General features: G+C 36.5%; 1 protein-coding gene across 1 annotated transcript; it reads right to left on the minus strand.

Moving 5' to 3' along the window:
- Window positions 1-1,840: 1,840 nt before the first annotated feature.
- Window positions 1,841-11,624, minus strand: LOC131042844 (pentatricopeptide repeat-containing protein At2g39620). The gene is made up of 2 exons (XM_059211406.1): window positions 7,632-11,624; window positions 1,841-1,955 (listed from the first exon to the last, which is right to left on the minus strand). Exon 1 carries the CDS (start codon window positions 11,299-11,301, stop codon window positions 8,284-8,286), a length of 3,018 nt encoding a protein of 1,005 aa, XP_059067389.1. The 5' UTR covers window positions 11,302-11,624; the 3' UTR covers window positions 1,841-1,955; window positions 7,632-8,283.
- Between the last annotated feature and the right edge of the window lie 8,759 nt (window positions 11,625-20,383).

Consider the following 20,383-nt stretch of genomic DNA (forward strand, 5'->3'; position numbering starts at 1 on the left):
TTGCTCTAATAAGAAAACTAGTATGGTACCTAAGGAGAACCATCACTAACAAATTCTCATATTCAAGAGTCGAGCTTCATATCTAGACACTTAGTATAAGCATTGGGAGATCCCCAAATACTCTTCCTATTAGGTGTTAAGGAAAAGATATAGACCATAATCTCTCACTTGAATTTCTCAAAACAATTTTAGTTAAGCTTTGTGATGCTTATGTAGGTCATTCTTTTTGTGATTTACAATGTGAGTGCTTGGTAGACACTTACACATATTTGTGACATTAACAATTTTTATGACCTTAATATTGACCTACCCCTTAGCCTACAATTTTGTTGATTTTCTCAATAATTTTTTCATATATAATGCCACACATGTCCTATGATTTAAAGAATTACTACCATATTGGCCACTTTTGTTCTGTTATTTATGAGATTATTTTTATTATTAATGACAATGGAATTACTTCTATTCAAATGTTCCATATTATTATAATGCAATACTATTACTAATAGTTACAAACTAATTTATTTTAAAATAGAAAGTACTTCATAAAAAAACTTGTTTTATTGTAGACATTGGATACATTCATTGTAAAGACTTATATTGACATAGAAATGCAAATTTCCTTATAATAATAAAGTTGTGAATTGCATTTGTATGAGATGAAGAGTTAATGTTCATCTCAACATTTTAAAAGACTAAATAAAAATTGTTAGCCACATTACTTGTAAGTCTTTGAATAGTATGAGAATCTCATATTATAAAAATTTGTCATGAAGCAAGATTCTTAGTATAGTTGTGAATAAGGATTCTAAACAAACGTCACATGTGGCATATGGAATTTAGACTTCACTAACATTTGCTAGAAATGCATTTCATGCAAAATTACTCAATTCAATAAAGATCAAATTGAATTTGATCTTTATTATCATTTGTTAAGTTTTCCATGTGTGAATACAATAGTCATTTTGATCATATTATAAATACAATTGCACTAGTCTTTTTAACTCTATAAATATCTTCCATTATGATTTAAAAAAAATTTGTATTATCCTTTTGAGTTCCTCTTGTTATAATCTAATGTCAGCAAACATTTATGAAATGCCCTAACTCTCTCTCGGTCATCTTCAAAACCTTGTCTCAATATAAATTTATAGATCTCATCATGCACAATTTTGTAATAGCATCAATATCTAATTATAGTGTAGTCTAAATTAAGATTTTATTTTCAAATATACAAATATTATTTTTTTCTTTCTACATCCAACCTTGTTATATGAATTTTTCAATTGACATGTATATATGCTAATTACAACATTGACATTATCCTAAATTTTCTACTTTTTCATATATAGGATACAATAGTTTATTCCAAATTATAATCACATCAAATTAAAAAATATTCATGAATTCACAAATCTATTAACAATCTCCCCACCCCCCCACGCCTCACAAATCTATTGAGACAAGGTTTTGAAGATGACCGAGAGAGAGTTAGGGCATTTATGAAATGCCCTAACTCTCTCTCTCGGTCATCTTCAAAACCTTGTCTCAATATAAATTTATAGATCTCATCATGCACAATTTTGGAATAGCATCAATATCTAATTATAGTGTAGTCTAAATTAAGATTTTAGTTTCAAATATACAAATATTATTTTTTTCTTTCTAACATCCAACCTTGTTATATGAATTTTTCAATTGACATGTATATATGCTAATTACAACATTGACATTATCCTAAATTTTCTACCAAAAATCTACCCCCCCAAATCTATTAACAATCTCCCCCCTCCCCCCCTCACAAATCTATCAACAATCTCCCCCCTCCCCCCCCCCCCAAAAAAAAAGAGGGATCTGAAGCAATCCTAGAAATATATAACATATAACCAAAAACGAGAAAATCTGCATGCACTTCTGTAAACTTACATACCCAATCTGGAGTTTCTAGCATCAACCTGACACAGGAAAAGGAAATATAATTAATCTGAGCCAAAAGGAAATACAATTAATCTGAGCCGAAAAGAACCATACAAAATGAAAAGGGTAAATTGTGAATCCTCTTTGTAGAAATTCTATTGCAGTCACTGATTATTAATCTCCTATCTCATAAAAATTATTTAACTGCTGAAAATAAATTTACAGCTGAATATCGAAAAATAACACAACTGCAACTTCACTAAAAATACGGAAAGAAATAAGCAACACAAGGACACAATATTTTTGGACAATCGTCCCTGGAAAAACTCCTAAGGGAAAACCAGTTCTACAGATGGAAAATATATTAATCTTCAGCAATATAAGAATTACAAAAGAATTCCTTGCCTCTTACTGGTAGAACTCCGACAAACTCCTAATATCTCCTGCTGATATCCTCCACTGCTATATCAACGCTATCACTGCGCCTCTTGCTAACACTGCAAGACTATTTGCTATCACTGCAAATTCTTCTCAAGACTTCTTATTTTCCAAATGACCCATGACCCCTTTTTATACTACTCTATTGGAAAACCAACGACCGAGATTAATTCAAACCAACGGCTGAGATTAAGACAACTCAATTAACCAATACCTAATTTTGGCTATGAGGTGTCACCTAAAAAGAGCCACTATTAAATAACAATTGTTATTATCCTAACAACACTTGTTTGACAAAAACAACCATTTTCTAATTCTAGGTCAGGACGAACAGCTGTCCAAAACTACCCATAACTAATGTTGTTATTTCTGGGTAAGGACGAACAGCTGTCCAAGCTACCCATAATTAACACTCCCTCTTAGCGAGGAAGCTGTTCTGCACGACACCCATCTTATCTCTGAAGAAGATGAATTTTGCCTTCCCCAATGCCTTTGTCAGAATGTCTGCTACCTGCTCCTCTGTAGGTATGTACTGTAGCTGAACAATCCCCCTCTATACACAATCCCTGATGAAGTGATACCTGATGTCTATATGTTTCGATCTATCGTGAAACACTGAATTCTCAGTCAACTTGATGCAACTCTGATTGTCGCAGTGTATCACCGTAGTCTCAACCTTCTGACCAAACAAGGCTACTAGAAACTTCCGAAGCCATATAGCTTCACATGTCGCCATGCTGGCTGCTATGTATTCTGCTTCTGATGAACTCAAGGCCACAGATTTTTGCTTCCTACTGAACCAAGAAACAACTCTTGATCCCAAGCTGAAACAACATCCTAAAGTACTCCTTTTGTCTGTTGTACTGCCTGCCCAATCTGCATCAGTATAGCCTATCAACTTGATACCTTCACCTCGAACATATCTGATCCCGTACTCAACTGTACCATGAAGATAACGCAACACATGCTTAGCCGCCGTCCAATGCACTCTCTTTGGCTCTACCATGAACTGACTAAGAGAGTTTACTGCAAATGCTATATCTGGCCTGGTGTTGACCAAATACATGAGCGAACCAATCAGCTTCCTGTATAGGGTGGGATCAACATCCTTTTCCTTGGATGCATCTACCTTCCTCCAATTAGTGATCATGGGTGTAGACATGGCTTTGCAATCTTCCATCTCGAATCTCTTCAAGATTTCAATGCAATATTTCCCTTGACCAAGGAAAATCTCTCCATAAGTCTGCCACACCTCCATGCCTAGAAAGTAGTGCATAAGTCCCAAATTCTTCATCTCAAACTCTTCTGCAAGGTCCCTCTTGCAATCCTCTATGAGTCCTAGTGCACCAGTAAGAAACAAGTCATCCACATATAGAACAAGAATGAGAACCTCACCTCCAACCACCAAGTAGTAGAGGTTCGCATCAGCCTCACTCTTCACAAAGCCCATTTCCTACAAGTATGTATCAATGCGCTCATACCACGCTCTGGGAGCCTGCTTGAGTCCATATAAGGCTTTCTTTAATCTGCACACGTGGGTCTCTTTGTTGTGTGCTACAAAGCCTTCTGGTTGTTCTATGTATACCTCCTCCTTCAATTCTCCATTAAGGAATGTTGTCTTGACATCCATTTGATGGATCTGCCATCCCATCTGTGCTGCAAATGAGATTACAGCTCGTATAGAAGTATACCTGGCCACAGGAGCAAATGTCTCCTCATAGTCTATTCTCTCCTTTTGAGAGAACCCCTTGGCCACAAACCTCGCCTTATATTTCTCGATGCTACCATCTGCACCATGCTTTATCTTGAAGATCCAGCGCGATCCAACTACTGCTCTATCAGTTGGTCTAGGCACTACCTCCCATACATCATTCTGCATTATTGAGTTATATTCCTCAACCATAGCATCTCGCCATACCTGATGCTTTGCAGCTTCCTGATAGCTGGAAGGTTCACTATCTACCAACTGGCTGACTAATGCCACATAGTCATTGAACTTGGCTGGTTGTCTCCTCTGTCTTGTACTATTCCTAGGAGCTCCCACAAACTCCTGAGTATCCCTTTGTATGTCTTGAACCTCATGGTTCCTACTGCCAACTATAGAGGATGAAATATCAACCTCTATATCATCTAGATGCATATCCTGCTGCACTAGTTGCTCCATACTCTGTGAATCTTCACTACCCGAGTCTATGCTTGTACTAGTAACTGTACTTGAGCTTTGCTATCCTTGACTTGGACTTGGAGCTTTCGTTGGCTACTCACTCCGATCATCTGCTGGCAAATCTCTGGATCTTCTAAATGCCTTGTCCTCCATGAACTTGACATCACGTCTGACAATAATTCTTCTGGTCCCTGGAATGAACATCCTATATGCCTTTGAAGTTTCACTATATCCAACAAAGTACCCCTTCTCTGCAGTCTGATCTAACTTGGTACGTGTGTCTCTAGGAATAAGGCAATATGCCAAACTCCCAAATATCCTGAAGTGACCAACATCTGGCTTCTTCCCCGTGAAAGCCTCCTCTGGTGTCATTTTCCCTAGTACCTTGTGTGGAACCCTATTCTGAATGTAGACTGCTGTACTACACGCTTCTGCCCATAAGTAGCGGGCATGTCCTGGTCATGTAGCATAGCCCTTGCTGCCTCCGAAATAGAACGGTTCTTCCTCTCAGCAACTCCATTCTGCTGTGGATTGTAAGGAACAGTCCACTCTCTCTTGATTCCTTCTCTGGTACAGAAATCCTGGAAGTCATTTCCTTTGTACTCGCCTCCATTGTCTGACCGAAGAACCTTTATCTTCCTTCCTGTTGAGTTCTCCACAAGAGCCTTGAACTCTTGGAAGCGACTGAAAACCTCATCCTTGGTCTTCAAAAAGTATATCCAGGTCTTCCTAGAGAAATCATCAATAAAGGTAACATAATACTCATATCCTCTGAGAGACTTTGTCGACATTGGTCCACATACATATGAATGTACTAGATCAAGAAAACCCGTAGATCTGGTGTCACTCCTTGGAAAAGATGCTTTTGCAAACTTTCCCAACACACATCCCTTACATACATCATCATGCTCTGTGCTCACCTCTGGAACACCTGTCACCGTCTCACGAAGCAATCTAAGTGCTCCATGATGAATATGGCCCATCCTCCTATGCCATAGCTCTCCAAGATCTCTAGGGTTACTGCTGCTAATGAGTGCCTTAGGAGTATCAAACTGTAACCTATAAAGGCGACCACTCCTAACTCAAATAGATACAGGTGATTTCCAATCTTTATGCTTAATCAAAACATGCATCCCTCTAAAGAGAACATTATACCCTTTATCCTGAAGGACAGATACAGAAACCAAATTCATACCTAAGCCTGGCACATGCAACACATCATGAAGAGGAATTACCTTTCCATTCTCCCTCTGAAGCTGAACAGTTCCTTTCCCAACTGAGTTGAGCTTGGACAAGTTCCCCATAGAGATCTGGATTCTGGTGTTCTCCTCCTTGTAGCTGGAGAAGTACTCTCGAACTCCTGTCATATGAAATGACGCCCCATTGTCTATATACCAGACACTCTGTGAGGTTGAGCTAATCATACAGGCTATGAGTGCAAACTCATCCTCCAATCTACTAGAGAGCTCCTCTGCACTTGCTGAAGCTACCACTTGGTTCTTTCCCTTCTTATCTTTCTTCCTTTGTGGGCAATCGCTGACATAGTGGCCAAACTCGTGACAACCAAAGCACTTGACCTTAGATAGGTCCTTCTTCTTCTTTTCAATTTGTGAATTTGCTCCTTTGCTAGATCCCTTCTTTGTTTTCCCCTTTCCCGCTAGGGCAACATTTTCTTGTTCTACCTCACTTTTCTGACTCTTATTGTTGGCTTCATTGACAAGGCTTAGTCTAAGCTCCTCCTGAGTGAAATCACTCCAAAGTTGATCCCAACTTGGTAAGGTGTCTCGTCCATTAATAACTTGAACAAAGACATCCCACTGCTTAGAAAACCCATTTAAGGCTATTCTTACTAGCTCGTCTTCATTTGGCTTATCTCCAACAGCTGCTAACTCGTCCTTGACAAGTCTAAGCCTGGTGAGGTAACTTGTAACATCTCCTCCCTTGTTCATCCGGGTATTCCTCAATTTTTCTCTGAGAATCAGCTTCCGGTTAGTGGTAGCATTCTGGTACAGATTCAGAATGGCGTCCCACATCTTCTTCGCTGTATCTAACTCTGTGATATGTGGAACAACATGGTCCTTGACACCATCAAGGATTATCCTCCTCGCCCTGGCATCATCCTTCTTGTATGCTGCAAGTTGTACTGGATCTGTAGGTACAGCTACAGTACTGGTAACATATTCCTTGATACCATTCTCTTCCAGCAATAAAGAAATTCTGGCTTTCCAGACACCAAAATTTGAGGCACCATCCAATCTGTCCTGATCTCTCAAACCCGTTGAGGCCATCTCAAAGAAATAAAGGAAAACAATAACTCGAAAGAGGTCAAACTCAAATTTCTTTCCTTTGCTTAGGGTAAACCTTTTCTACCCTCAACAAAGCTCTGATACCATGTAGAAATTCTATTGCAGTCACTGATTATTAATCTCCTATCTCATAAAAATTATTTAACTGCTGAAAATAAATTTACAGCTGAATATCGAAAAATAACACAACTGCAACTTCACTAAAAATACGGAAAGAAATAAGCAACACAAGGACACAATATTTTTGGACAATCGTCCCTTGAAAAACCCCTAAGGGAAAACCAGTTCTACAGATGGAAAATATATTAATCTTCAGCAATATAAGAATTACAAAAGAATTCCTTGCCTCTTACTGGCAGAACTCCGACAAACTCCTAATATCTCCTGCTGATATCCTCCACTGCTATATCAACGCTATCACTGCGCCTCTTGCTAACACTGCAAGACTATTTGCTATCACTGCAAATTCTTCTCAAGACTTCTTATTTTCCAAATGACCCATGACCCCTTTTTATATTACTCTATTGGAAAACCAACGGCCGAGATTAATTCAAACCAACGGCTGAGATTAAGACAACTCAATTAACCAATACCTAATTTTGGCTATGAGGTGTCACCTAAAAAGAGCCACTATTAAATAACAATTGTTATTATCCTAACAACACTTGTTTGACAAAAACAACCATTTTCTAATTCTAGGTCAGGACGAACAGCTGTCCAAAACTACCCATAACTAATACTGTTATTTCTGGGTAAGGACGAACAGCTGTCCAAGCTACCCATAATTAACACTCTTCTCCCATTACCTGCTGGTCTAACATCTTTCCATTTATTTGACTTTCTCGCCTTTTACTTTTCCACATTCTCCACCTCTTCCGCCAGCTTTTCATTTCATACATATACAGATTTCCTGAAAACAATTTTATGATAAGTCCATGTTATCATAAAACAGATCTTTGACAAATACCCCAAAAATGTATAAAAGCAGTGATATTCATTACACTCTATGTAATCTTACAAAGCCGACAGCTGGGTCCAGATTGCCAAATACTCAAAACAATAGAAAGGCACCTTTCCAGAAACTGAAAATAAAACCTTATCCCTTCATTTTTGCTGCATGTTTGTAGTGTAAATCTAATTTTCAGATTGCTTCATTTAGCATCGGCAGTAATCTCCACAATAACATTCTCCCCATGTAAAATGATAGAAACGGTTCTCGTCTTGATCTTTGATATAAATTTTGTTGCAGTGGCAATCAGCACATGCTCGAAGGTCCTTGAGAACTCTAACAGTTGTTCCCAGAGGCTTGTTTAACAAACCAAATGCAATTGCCAGCTTATCACTGTGGTGGCAGAGAATAGTTATTTTTCCTTCCAGTAAATTTCTCGACTCTGGAAAACATCCTGCTGCCTTCATCTCCCAAGCCAATTTCTCCAATTTTGGATATATCTCCTCTGTCTATGAATGCGATCTATCCCTTACACAAAAAGCATGTACCATTTTATGGACTTCAATCCAACTACATCCAGGGATCTTTTTAATTCCTCTATCTTTCATCAAACTCCTTACCATTTGAACCTCATCCCACCTGCCTACTTTTGCATATATGTTTGAGAGAATAACATAGGTCGCAGCATTTTTAGGATCCAAATCCAAAAGCAGCGTTGCTGTAAACACTCCTAAGCCTATATTCATATGTGATCTACAGCCACTAAGAAAACACATCCACACAACAACCACAGGTCTAACTGACATCTTAATGATAAAGTTTAGAGTATCCTCAAGATAGCCAGCACGAGCAAGAAGATCAACCATGCATACATAATGATCAACTGTAGGTGAAATGCAATAAAGGTTACTCATGTGATTGAAATATGTACAGCCCTCATCGACTAAACCCGCATGACTGCACGCACATAAAACACAAGCAAAGCTTATAGTATCGGGAGATGTTCCAGAATGCTTCATTAATTCAAAAATTTTGAAAGCATCCTTGCAAAATCCATTTTGTGCATATCCTGAAATCATTGCATTCCATGAGATGACATCTCTTTGAGGCATTCTGTCAAACAACTCACGTGCTTTGTCTATGCTCGCACATTTTGCATACATGTCTACCAGAGCATTTGCAACTATAATATCTGACAAAAATCCCCCTTCCATTATGCTTTGATGGATGTCCATACCCTGTTCCAAAGCTCCCATTTTGGCACAGGCAGGGAGGATGCTGGCAAAGGTTGTGGAATTTGGCATAACACCTGCCAATTGCATTTGCTTGAATGTTTCTAAAGCTTTTTCAACAAATCCGTTTTGTGTATATCCTGCAATCATTGCATTCCATGAGATGACATCTCTTTCAGACATTGTGTCAAACAGTTCACGTGCCTTGTCTATGCTTCCACATTTTGCATACATGTCTATCAGAGCATTTCCAACTATCATCTCTGACAAAGATTCCCATTCCATTATGCTCTGATGGATGTCCATACCCTGTTCCAAAGCTCCCGTTTTGGCACAGGCAGGGAGGATGCTGGCAAAGGTTGTGGAATTTGGCTTTACTCCTGCCATTTGCATTTGCTTGAAAGTTTCTAAAGCTTTTTCAAACAATCCAATTTGTAAATATCCTGTAATCATGGCATTCCATGATACCACATTTCTTTGATGCATTTTGTCAAAGAGTTCACGTGCCTTGTCTATACATCCACATTTTGCATACATGTCTACCAGGGCAGTTGCAACTACAACATCTGACAAAATTTCTTTATCCTTTATGCTTTGATGGATGTCTACACCCTGTTCCAAAACTCCCATTTTGGCACAGGCAGGGAGGATGCTGGCAAAGGTTGTGGAATTAGGCTTTACATCTGCCAACTGCATTTGTTTGAAAGTTTCTAAAGCCTTTTCAACGAATCCATTTTGTGCATATCCTGCAATCATTGCAGTCCATGAGACCACATTTCTTTGAGGCATTTTATTAAACAATTCATACGCTTTATTTATCCTTCCACATTTTGCATACATGTCTACCAGAGCATTTCCAATCATAATGTCTGACAGAAAACCCCCTTCCATTATGCTTTGATGGATGTCCATACCCTGTTCCAAAGCTCCCATTTTAGCACAGGCAGAGAGAATGCTCGCAAAGGTTGTGGAATTAGGCTTTACACCTGCCAATTGCATTTGCTTAAAAGTTTCTACAGCCTTCTCAACAAATTCATTTTGTGCATATCCTGCAATCATTGCAGTCCAGGAGACCACGTTTCTCTGAGGCATTCTCTCAAACAATTCCCATGCCTTGTCTATGCTGTTACATTTTGCATACATGTCTACCAAAGCATTTCCAACTATTATATCTGACGAAAACCCCCATTGCAATATGCTTTGATGGATGTCCATACCCTGTTCCAAAGCTCCTATTTTGGCACAGGCAGGGAGGATGCTGGCAAAGGTTACGGAATTTGGATTTATACCTGCCAATTGCATCTGCTTGAAAGTATCTAAAGCCTTTTCAACAAATCCATTTTGCGCATATCCTGCAATCATGGCATTCCACGAGACCACATCTTTTTGAGGCATACTGTCAAATAGTTCACGTGCCTTGTCTATCCTTCCACATTTTGCATACATGTCTACCAGAGCACTTGCAACTACAACATTTGACGAAATTCCTCTATCCTTTATGCTTTGATGGATGTACATACCCTGTTCCAAAGCTCCCATTTTAGCACAGGCAGGGAGGATGCTGGCAAAAGTTGTGAAATCAGGCTGTACACCTGCCAATTGCATTTGTTTGAAAGTTTCTACAGCCTTTTCAACAAATCCTATTTGTGCATATCCTGCAATCATTACATTCCATGAGACGACATTTCTGTAAGGTATTTGGTCAAACAGTTCACGTGCCTTGTCTATGCTTCCACATTTTGCATACATGTCTACCAGTGCAGTTACAACTACAACATTTGACGAAATGCCTCTATCCTTTATAATTTGATGGATGTCTATGCCATGTTCCAAAGCTCCCATCTCGGCACAGGCTGGAAGCACGCTGGCAAATGTGAACTGATCGGGTTGGAAACCTGTTCGTTGCATTTGGTGAAACAGTGTTACTGCCTCGTGAGGATACCCATGTCTTCTGTACGCCGCAACAATCGTATTCCATGAGACGCTGTCTTGCTCCTTCATTTGGTCAAAAACTTTACGAGCATCAACCAAACTTCCGCACTTCGCATACATATAAATAAGCTTATTATGAGTTGTGCGTAACCCAAATGCGCATCGTCTTTGAGTGATGAAAGAGTGGACAATTTTTCCTTGTGAAAGCGCGTTCTTGAGAATGCAGGTCTGCAATAATAGAAGACATGTAGAGGAGTCTTCAGGAGGGTTGTGTGTTGTAAAAAGAATGTGCAGCGCCTCCTTCAACCGGCCCTCTCTACACAATGCTGTCAGATTGAAATGAGTAGTGGTTGGCAATGGCATTTTATGATTGTAATTGGAGCATGCTATTTGCTCTACTTAAACATTGCCTACACAGAGAAATTGTCAGTGGTAAGCCTGTGAGCATTTTTACATGGTAGCAGACAATCAAGTTTCACAGAAGTTGGTCTTACACTCTTGTTTTGTTAATTCGACATTTGCAGGAACATTGGTTGAATGTAACAAAGTTATTGCAGTACTCCATTAATGGTGAGATGAGTTACACCACTTTAGTGGTAGGATAAAGAGTAAAGGAAAGGCTTTAGATATGAGTTTTGCAAAATCTGTTATTATTGGGTTACACCACTTTAGTGGTAGGATCAAGAGTATAGCAAAGGCTTTAGATATGAGTTTTGCAAAATCTGTTATTATTGAACATTTTTCTTTGAGTCTACTTAACCATCTTTGTTAAATTCTTTTAAATTCAATTTATCAAATTTTCATAAATTTGTCCCTTCATTCTACATTTTCTTTCTCCCTTGTTTGTTTAGTGTTAGTTTATTCGCTTTCTTTTCATCCTTCTTTTTACAATTTGTGTATATTAATGTTCTTTCTTTCTCTTTGTCTTTCCTCTCCATTTTCATCTTTCTTCCTTTTTTTTCTTTCCTTTGTTGTGTCCATCTACCTCTTATCTTTCTTTTGTTTAATCGTTTTGTTCCTCTTCGTAGATATTGTCATCCTATCTCTTGACCTATTCACACTTTGTTCTCAGCTAACTATTATACTAAATTCCTTTCCACTCTTTCATTCTTAATTCTTATATTTTGTCATCCTTTCTTCTAAAATTTGTATCTCTTGATTTTCCTTCCTCCTCCCTCTCTCCCCCTCCCTTTTCCTATTTCTTCCTCTTTCCTCTCTCATTTGTTGTGTCCATCTACCCCTCATCTTTCTTTTTTTTAATCATTCCCTCTTTCTTGTATAGTATTTTTCTTTCCATCTCTTGACCTATCCATACCTTGTTCTCATCTAACTATTCCACTAAGTTCCTTACCAGTTTTCTTTGAATTCATTCCCCTCTCCTTTCCTTTTTCAATTCACATTTTTTCGCTAATCTTTATTTTTTGTTTGTCACCCTTCTATTTATTAATTTCCTTCATTTTTATTATTTCTTGGTTTCTTCATGTTTAAACATTAATTTATATGTTTTTTACTAGTAGCATTAATATCCTAAATACATCTACCTAAACAAATGTCACGTGATATCAATATAATATTTATTATTTAAATTTTATAATTATATTTTTATGCTAAAAAATATTACACACATGCATCCTAAATTCATTTATCTAAACACCAACATAATATAATGAATATAATATGTAATATTAAAATTATAAATTAATTGTATAGTTGTTATTGACATAAGTTTTTGTTATAAATACTTGGGTTAGACACTCATGAACTAAAAAATAGAGCACTAAAACTTGGATTATAAATCTAAACTTCAAAAAGAAAAATAAGATTACCATGTATTATTAAATTTGATATCATATAAGATATCATTTCATTCATATTAAACTATAGCCATACACCAAGTTTTCCATACTACCAAAAGGAAACTATATCATTTGTAACTTAATAGTCATATTGTCTTGGTTTCAATCCAAAAAGAAACCAAAAAACTCTAATCTTCTATTTTCATGTTCTAGAAAAAATAAAGGGGGGTGACAAATTATGCAAGTTATCCCCACCCAACATAAGTGTCTTTATACATCAACTTAGGGCTTAAAATTGCATGGTATGTCCTTATGGCAACCAACCACATTCTTGATTTTGAGATTATCACAAAACCTAATATAGAAGGAATTTATTAAAATCTTTAATACTAGAGTATAGTGCCTTGATTTCCAGTTATTGAATACCCAATCAAGCAACCCGGTTAAATGTACATATGTTCTTTAATTTTCTTAGTGTTCTTATGCAACATTAAGGAACCAACCACCATGGACAATAGAGATGTACTATTGAGTGATTGCACCACATCAAAAATATTTCTCCACCCAATTGATTGCCTTAGGTACAACATCATTTTCATCATCACCTCCCCAATCTTCACAATATCATCACCTTTTAATCTCTTTGACCACTACCCATAGTCACAACGTTCAAATACATAGCTTATAGCTCCAAATTTATCAACTCATAAGAAATATAATTAGCAAAATTCTTAAAAGCCTTAGCTACACTTACACCAGTAGTACCAAGTATCTCCTTAGTTTCCATTCTAACTTGAGCTCTTAGCTTCTTCTTTCCCCTTTCTCCACACCTACAAACCAAGGCCATACTATTGATTATACACATCACAAATTGTCACCTTGCAACCTTGCCACTGCCTATCACACTAGACCAACAAAATAATTTTCAAAGGAGAAATGAGAAAATAATTTTTTACATCAATGTTCTTTTAAATATTCAATAATTAATTACTTATTAGTGTTTAGTTGTCCAAATATTTGATCTAATTTATATTGTAGTTTTTTTTTATGTTGTTTAGTTGGATAACATTAATCATTTTTAATCATTGATTGGGTGACTACATATATTACTAATATACTTAAACAAACTACCAATAAGATATCTATTTCATTTTTTATTATAATTATAGCATTTATATATTTTCAATATTATCATTTATGCTATGTATTAACAATGTGGCAAACCATTTTATCAGGTGAAGCTCTCAAATGTTTAATAATATAGAAAGGTAGGGAGGTAACATATGAGCATTTTTTCCGTCATGTCTCTTGCCCAAGCATTTTCTCCCGGCCAAGCATTTTCAAACGGCTCCCGTGACCCTGTCGTTGCGAATGGTGCAACTGCTAGGGATGTCGCTGCTGTTGTGGGTAGTGGTGGGGGCTGCTCTGCGCCCTTTACCGTTGCCTCCCCTCCCCTTTCTGTTGATCATTCTGTGCACGATGCTCCCCTGGTGGTGGGTTGTGCTAGTTCCCCCATGGTTGGTGTCCCTGATCTAGTTTTGGATTTGGATGCCCTTGTTGCTGCTGCTGATGCTCAGGTTAATAGAGACTCTCCTCAAATTGGTGGTGCTCCTGACGACCCTCCTGCGGGTGCTAATGCTCTGCCCAGACCTTCTTTTGCTGGGAACCGTAGCTTTGCTCATGTGGCCAGATCTGCTGCCCATCCTTCCAAGGGGGTTCATCCTCTTTCTTGTGCCAAGACTTCCCCTGTTGTGGTATGTGGCCAAGAGGTTGTGGAGAATATCGATTTCTACCAACATAGTGCTTTGGTTTGCAGATTTGCTAGGTTTTGGCCTTCTCTTCTAGACCTTCATCATTGGGTGAGTGATTCTTGGAAGCCTTTAGTTGCTTATGGCATTGAGTTTTTCCCTTGTGCTAAAGGCTTTTTCATTGCTTCTTTTACCTCTACTCTTGATCGTGATTTGGTTCTGGGAAAGTTGTGCTCTTGGGGGGATCACTCTCTCTCTATTAATCACTGGTCTTCTTCCTTCAACCTCCTTACTGAATCTCTATCTATTCATCCGTTTTGGGTCCGCCTCCCCAATCTTCCCCTCCATTTCTAGGAGCCTTCTTGCTTTGAGGCCATCGGTAACTCCATTGGCAACTTCTTGAAGGTTGACGATACCACGATCTCCATGGGTCATTCTTTCTTTGCTCGCCTATTAATTGATGTTGACATATCTCTGGCCCTCCTCGGGGATGTCGTTCTTATGGTTGGGGATGGGCCATGGGCTCAACCACTGGATTATTAGGGCCTCCCCTTTCTCTATCGAAGGTGCTTCTCAACGAGCCACTTAGCTTCAAACTACTCTCTCTCTCTCGCCATAGAGGCGCTGCTACTTGGTGGAATGATGCTACTGAAGATCACTTGACAATTAATGCTTCTGACTCTGTCTCGGTTGAATCCTCTCGAGATGAGGTGCCCCTTACTGCTGATGATGCCTTTGTTGAGGTTACTAATGTTGTAGACTCTTTCATCCCCTTGGTTCCTACATCCGTTGCTCCTGATCCTCATCTTCGTTCTTCTCCTGGCGATTCTTTTCTTCTTTAGTAGTAGTATGTTGTTGTTCTGGAGCAACAGTCTGCTAGTGTTCTGTTGCAGCAGTCTGATAGTGACTCTGCGGGGGCTCCCCCACCTAATTTTTCTTTGTTGTTTATCGCAGGCGGAAGGGAAAATCTACCCCCCTTCGTCAAGTTATGGATTCTCCCCTCTTGAGTTGGGTTGGGTTGTTGATGGTTTAACAGGTGGATTTGTTTGGCCTATCTAACTTTATTTGTTTGGGGTTTACACCCCTGCTTGGTCTGTTTAAATTCGATTGCATGTTGGCTTTGTAAAGGGTCAGCGCTCTAGTTAACGCTGTTGTATTTATCAAAAACAATGTGGCAACATGACAATGTACATTTAGTTTATTTTTAACTTCGTCATTTTTAAATTTTATGATGTATATTTTTGTACATAGATTGACTAATCGTTGTCTAATTTATTTTTACTTATTTCATTGCATTTAGTTGTTCTCTCCTACTTATTAACATGGTAACACACATTTAGTGTATTTTAAACTTTGTCATTTCTATTTTTATGGTGTGTATTTTTGTCCGGACATTATTAAATTATTGTTTAATTCATTTTCACTATATTTATTTGTCCTCTCTTAATTATTAACATTACATTTCTTTGACTTATTTAGTGTGTACATAAGTGTTCTCTCTCATTTCTCACACCCTCTTTTCCTATCCTTGACATCTACTTTTGTTTAAGGAGAAAATCTCAAAACTCAACACTCATTTCCTCATCATGATGATGGATGACAATGCGATCAAATATGTTTATTAATCTAAGTATAGCATTTCACACAACTTTAGTTTCATATATTTTTGTAGATTATATTTCATTCAACAAAATTACATCAGCTATTTTCTCATCTCTAATCAATGTGTGCCACACAACATGAGTAGAACATTATGCAACACTGTAATTTTGTAAACACGCACAATTCTCATGCACTATCATGTAAAATTATTCATCCACATAATGTGACTTTACACATGGCTACAAATACCTTCCATTACTTGTCCATTAGTTTTGCACCATGTGTAATTGATACATGGTGGCATATACACCACATATTCCTATGCCGCAATTGGCATACCACTAGTATATTTACCATATGACTAGCACCACATATATTTGAGACTCAATGTTGTCACATGAACATGATAAGTGTATCATATGTGTGTAATACTATTAAATCATATTGCTAAATCTTATTTGATAGATCAATTTTATAAATACTTGTACTATATAAGGTATAGGAAGAGAAGAATTGTTTCCAACTATGTTACATATATGCTATTATGCAAATATTCTCTTATGCAATACATTTCTCTTAAACTATTTTATGCTTGAGTTTACATTTGCATACTCTTCAAATATTTTAGGCTACAAACTAATCTATAAGCTTTTCCATTGATCCAAGAATTATATCATTGTTATCGATAAAATAAATCATTTTCATATCCATATAAATGCATTCACAATATTTGTTAAATATCATCACCTTGTTTAACATCTAAGTATTCACATGAACACCAACAACAAAATATAATGGTGTACAAACACACACCTAGGGATAATTTAGAAAACATGTATCATCTAATCAATCCTAGAATTATCACTCCAATAACTATTCATATAGTTCCATGATTACATGACTTAACTTGGACCAATGCCATCACATCTTATAAAAAAAAGATACACTACATTATCACAATCCATTTCGGTTCAAGTTAACCTTCATCTTATAGTGTTTGAAGAAAAATTCGACACCACCACACTATACTACTAGATTTAATAGCTCAAATCCCACTTCTTCATCATAAAATTAAATGATATCAAGAATATTTGCTTTGGGTTGTTAAAAGATTCTATTTGTACTTTACTAAGAACATTGTGTTTAGAATTAGGGTAAATAAATAGTGCACAAATGTAACTAAACGATTGGTACATATAATTAAACCAGGAAATAGAACATGAAGAAACATAAATTAGAAAACTAAAAACAATAATAATAAATAACACCAAATTATGTATGAAAAACTCTTTTAAAAAAAATTGCAACAAAGAAATATTAGACTTATATTAATCTTAAGAACAAGATTCCACAAATTATACAATCCACTCACTCTTCTCTAGACTAATAGTAGTATTCTAGTTACATAACAACACTTCACTTCCATAACTCTATGGAACATTTATCTAATACACTCAATATATAAAGAAAGGGAAATAGGAAACCACCAAGTGATTCACTCTACTATGCATTGAAACATGTAGCCAAGATATTAAAAAGACTAATGACGACATCTTTGACCCATTAACTCTTGGTAGATAAATGCATTAAAATTAGAATAAGAAATGAAATTTAAAATAATAAAATATTTAAAATTCCTATTCTAAAACCATATAAACCTAAATTGGAGTGTGAAGTGAATTTTCCCACACTCTGAGAAAGGATAGTGTATGCTTTTTTTTTGGAAAACTTTATCTATTCTGGTGATACTTTGCAAGACTTTTGGTAGCATATTGATGTCATAATTTAAATATGTAGACATAGTTAAGAGATTATTTAGAGAGCTCCACCAATTTCTAAACGGAATGGTGAATTTGTAGATTTTTTCATAATATTGGCCATCAAGAACAAAAATTTAATTTAGAGTTAATTAGTTTGATTGATTAGGTAGCTCAATTAATTGATTAGTCAACTAATTTGATTAACTTCTTTATTAGCTCAATTGATTAGTCAACCAACTTGATTGATTAGTCAACTAATGTGATTTTTCAGTCAACTAACTTGATTGGGAGTTAAATAGAACAACTAATTTGCTAATTAATTTGATTCATTCATGAAAGGTGGAACTAGCTAAATTGATATAAGTGAAATGCGGATGAGGTTAATAAGGATTATTCATTTATTTTGATTGGATGTGTGTAGATTAATTAGGAGATAATTACTGATTAATTAAACACAAGGTGATATAAAAGGAATAAGATTAATTCATTAATATAATGTAATCTAACAATGGATAATGTGAATGATCATGATGAAATTGATAAATCAATGGTGTGGCCAGATGCTGAATATAATATAATTAGTTGATTGACTAAATAATGTTGATAAAACATATAAGTTGGAGTAATAAAGTTAGTCGACAACATGAGATTATGATGAAGTTACGGTAGCAAAATATAGGTGTTTACATTTGCCCCTCTTTGAAAGGGTGTTTCATCTAAAAGAAGTAATGAATTTTCAAAGAAATAAGAAGAGGTGAAAGAATGGATATCAAAGGATGCCCCGAGTGGCATGATGGCTAGTGAGATGCCCCCTTGAGAGGGCGTGTGGAGATCAAAGATATGAATGAACATTTTAAATGAAATTAAATAAATTAAGATAGAATAGATGTTAAAATCAAAGGATGGGATAAAATGAATTTTGGTGATGAATAGTTAGGTAATAATAAGTGAATGTGAATATGAATGATATGATAAAAAAATATTGTAAATCTTGCACTCAATTTTAAAGTTTGAGAAACTCGATTTATTATATAGTGTATAATAGGATGTACCGAGATATGAAAGACCATAATGACATAGTGGCTATGTGTTGTACAAGAAAAATATTCAAGTAGATAAATGACGGGATGCACCATTATATGAAGACCATGATGACATAGTTTCCATCAAATAACCCGAAGAATAACACAAAAGTAAAGAAAACAAGAAGAAACCAAAAGTAAGAAATAATGAGTTAAAGAATAATCAATATTTTTCCCCCAAGTAAATCTATAATATAAAGATTAGTTTATGGTAATGATGATCGTGTTGTTAATTTGGGGAACAATATCTTGTGAACAATGTTAGGATTGAGAATAATATATCTAGATAATTGTGTAATGATTAAACAAGGCTTATAGCAAGGTTGGAAACAAAACCTATAGATGTATTTAGATGTGTATTAGACTACTTGGCTAGATCTAGTTAGATTTTTCTATTTTGCTACTATGTTTAGATTCCTAGGAGCATTGGATTTGGATTAGTTGCATAGATTGGATTTATGAAAATGTGAGGAAAAACCTATTCTAGCACCAAGGGTGGGGGTATTGGATGGGTAATGATTTGGGAAACTTGTGATGTGCATGATGGGTAGAACTAGTGATGGGAATATGGAAGACTTTCATGATGTGGTTTCAAAGGATTATATTATATAGGAATGAGATACCCCACTATGGTATATGCCATTGTTATAATATGTTGAAATGCTTGTCAAAGATGGTCCAACTTCATCCATTAACGAAGACGATATAATGCCCAATGTTTTGTTATGAATGAGTAGACATATCAAGATGTTTCCCAAGGCATGTTTCAAGATCTCATTCACTTCCAAATCAAGGTAAAAAATAGGGGGCTAGGATGGATGGGTATGATAGCATGGATATGTGAATGTTATAGGTATACAAAATGATGGATGTGTTACTACTTATCAAGTTGCCATTAGTTTTTATATTCAAAGTCATACTATATATTCTAGTCGGTTAGCACCACCGAATCATGCAGTCGGTACACATAGAGAAGTCGGTATGCACAGTCTAGTCGGTTACAGAGGAAAGCAGTCACAGAACGCAGTATACACCGAGCTGTCTACCGAGTATCTTTTTGAGACTACCGAGCAACAAAGATGACACACCGAGTTGACATACACTGAGTGAAACGTGTTACCAGATACATTGAACCTGGACATGCATATGAAAATGTGTTACAAGATCGAGGCACATCTAACCGTTATTACATTGGAAATTGCACCAGAAGATTGTGTATGATTACAAAGACAATCTAACCAATGAAATATTTTGTTTAGTTATTCATTTGAGGAATCTTGTTTGTAAGATCGAAGCAATGAATTGGATCACCGTTTTAAGAGATCTATTTATACAGCATGAGTGAAGTGTATGTATGCATGAAAGAAGACTGTTACAGAGACACAGAGGTCACCGAGAAGGTTTTCAGAGAACAGTCGAAGAACAGAGTAAACAGAAGGGTTTACCGAGTTACTATA

Source organism: Cryptomeria japonica, chromosome 9 (genome assembly GCF_030272615.1).
Source record: "Cryptomeria japonica chromosome 9, Sugi_1.0, whole genome shotgun sequence".
In the NCBI taxonomy this organism is placed as follows: domain Eukaryota; kingdom Viridiplantae; phylum Streptophyta; class Pinopsida; order Cupressales; family Cupressaceae; genus Cryptomeria; species Cryptomeria japonica.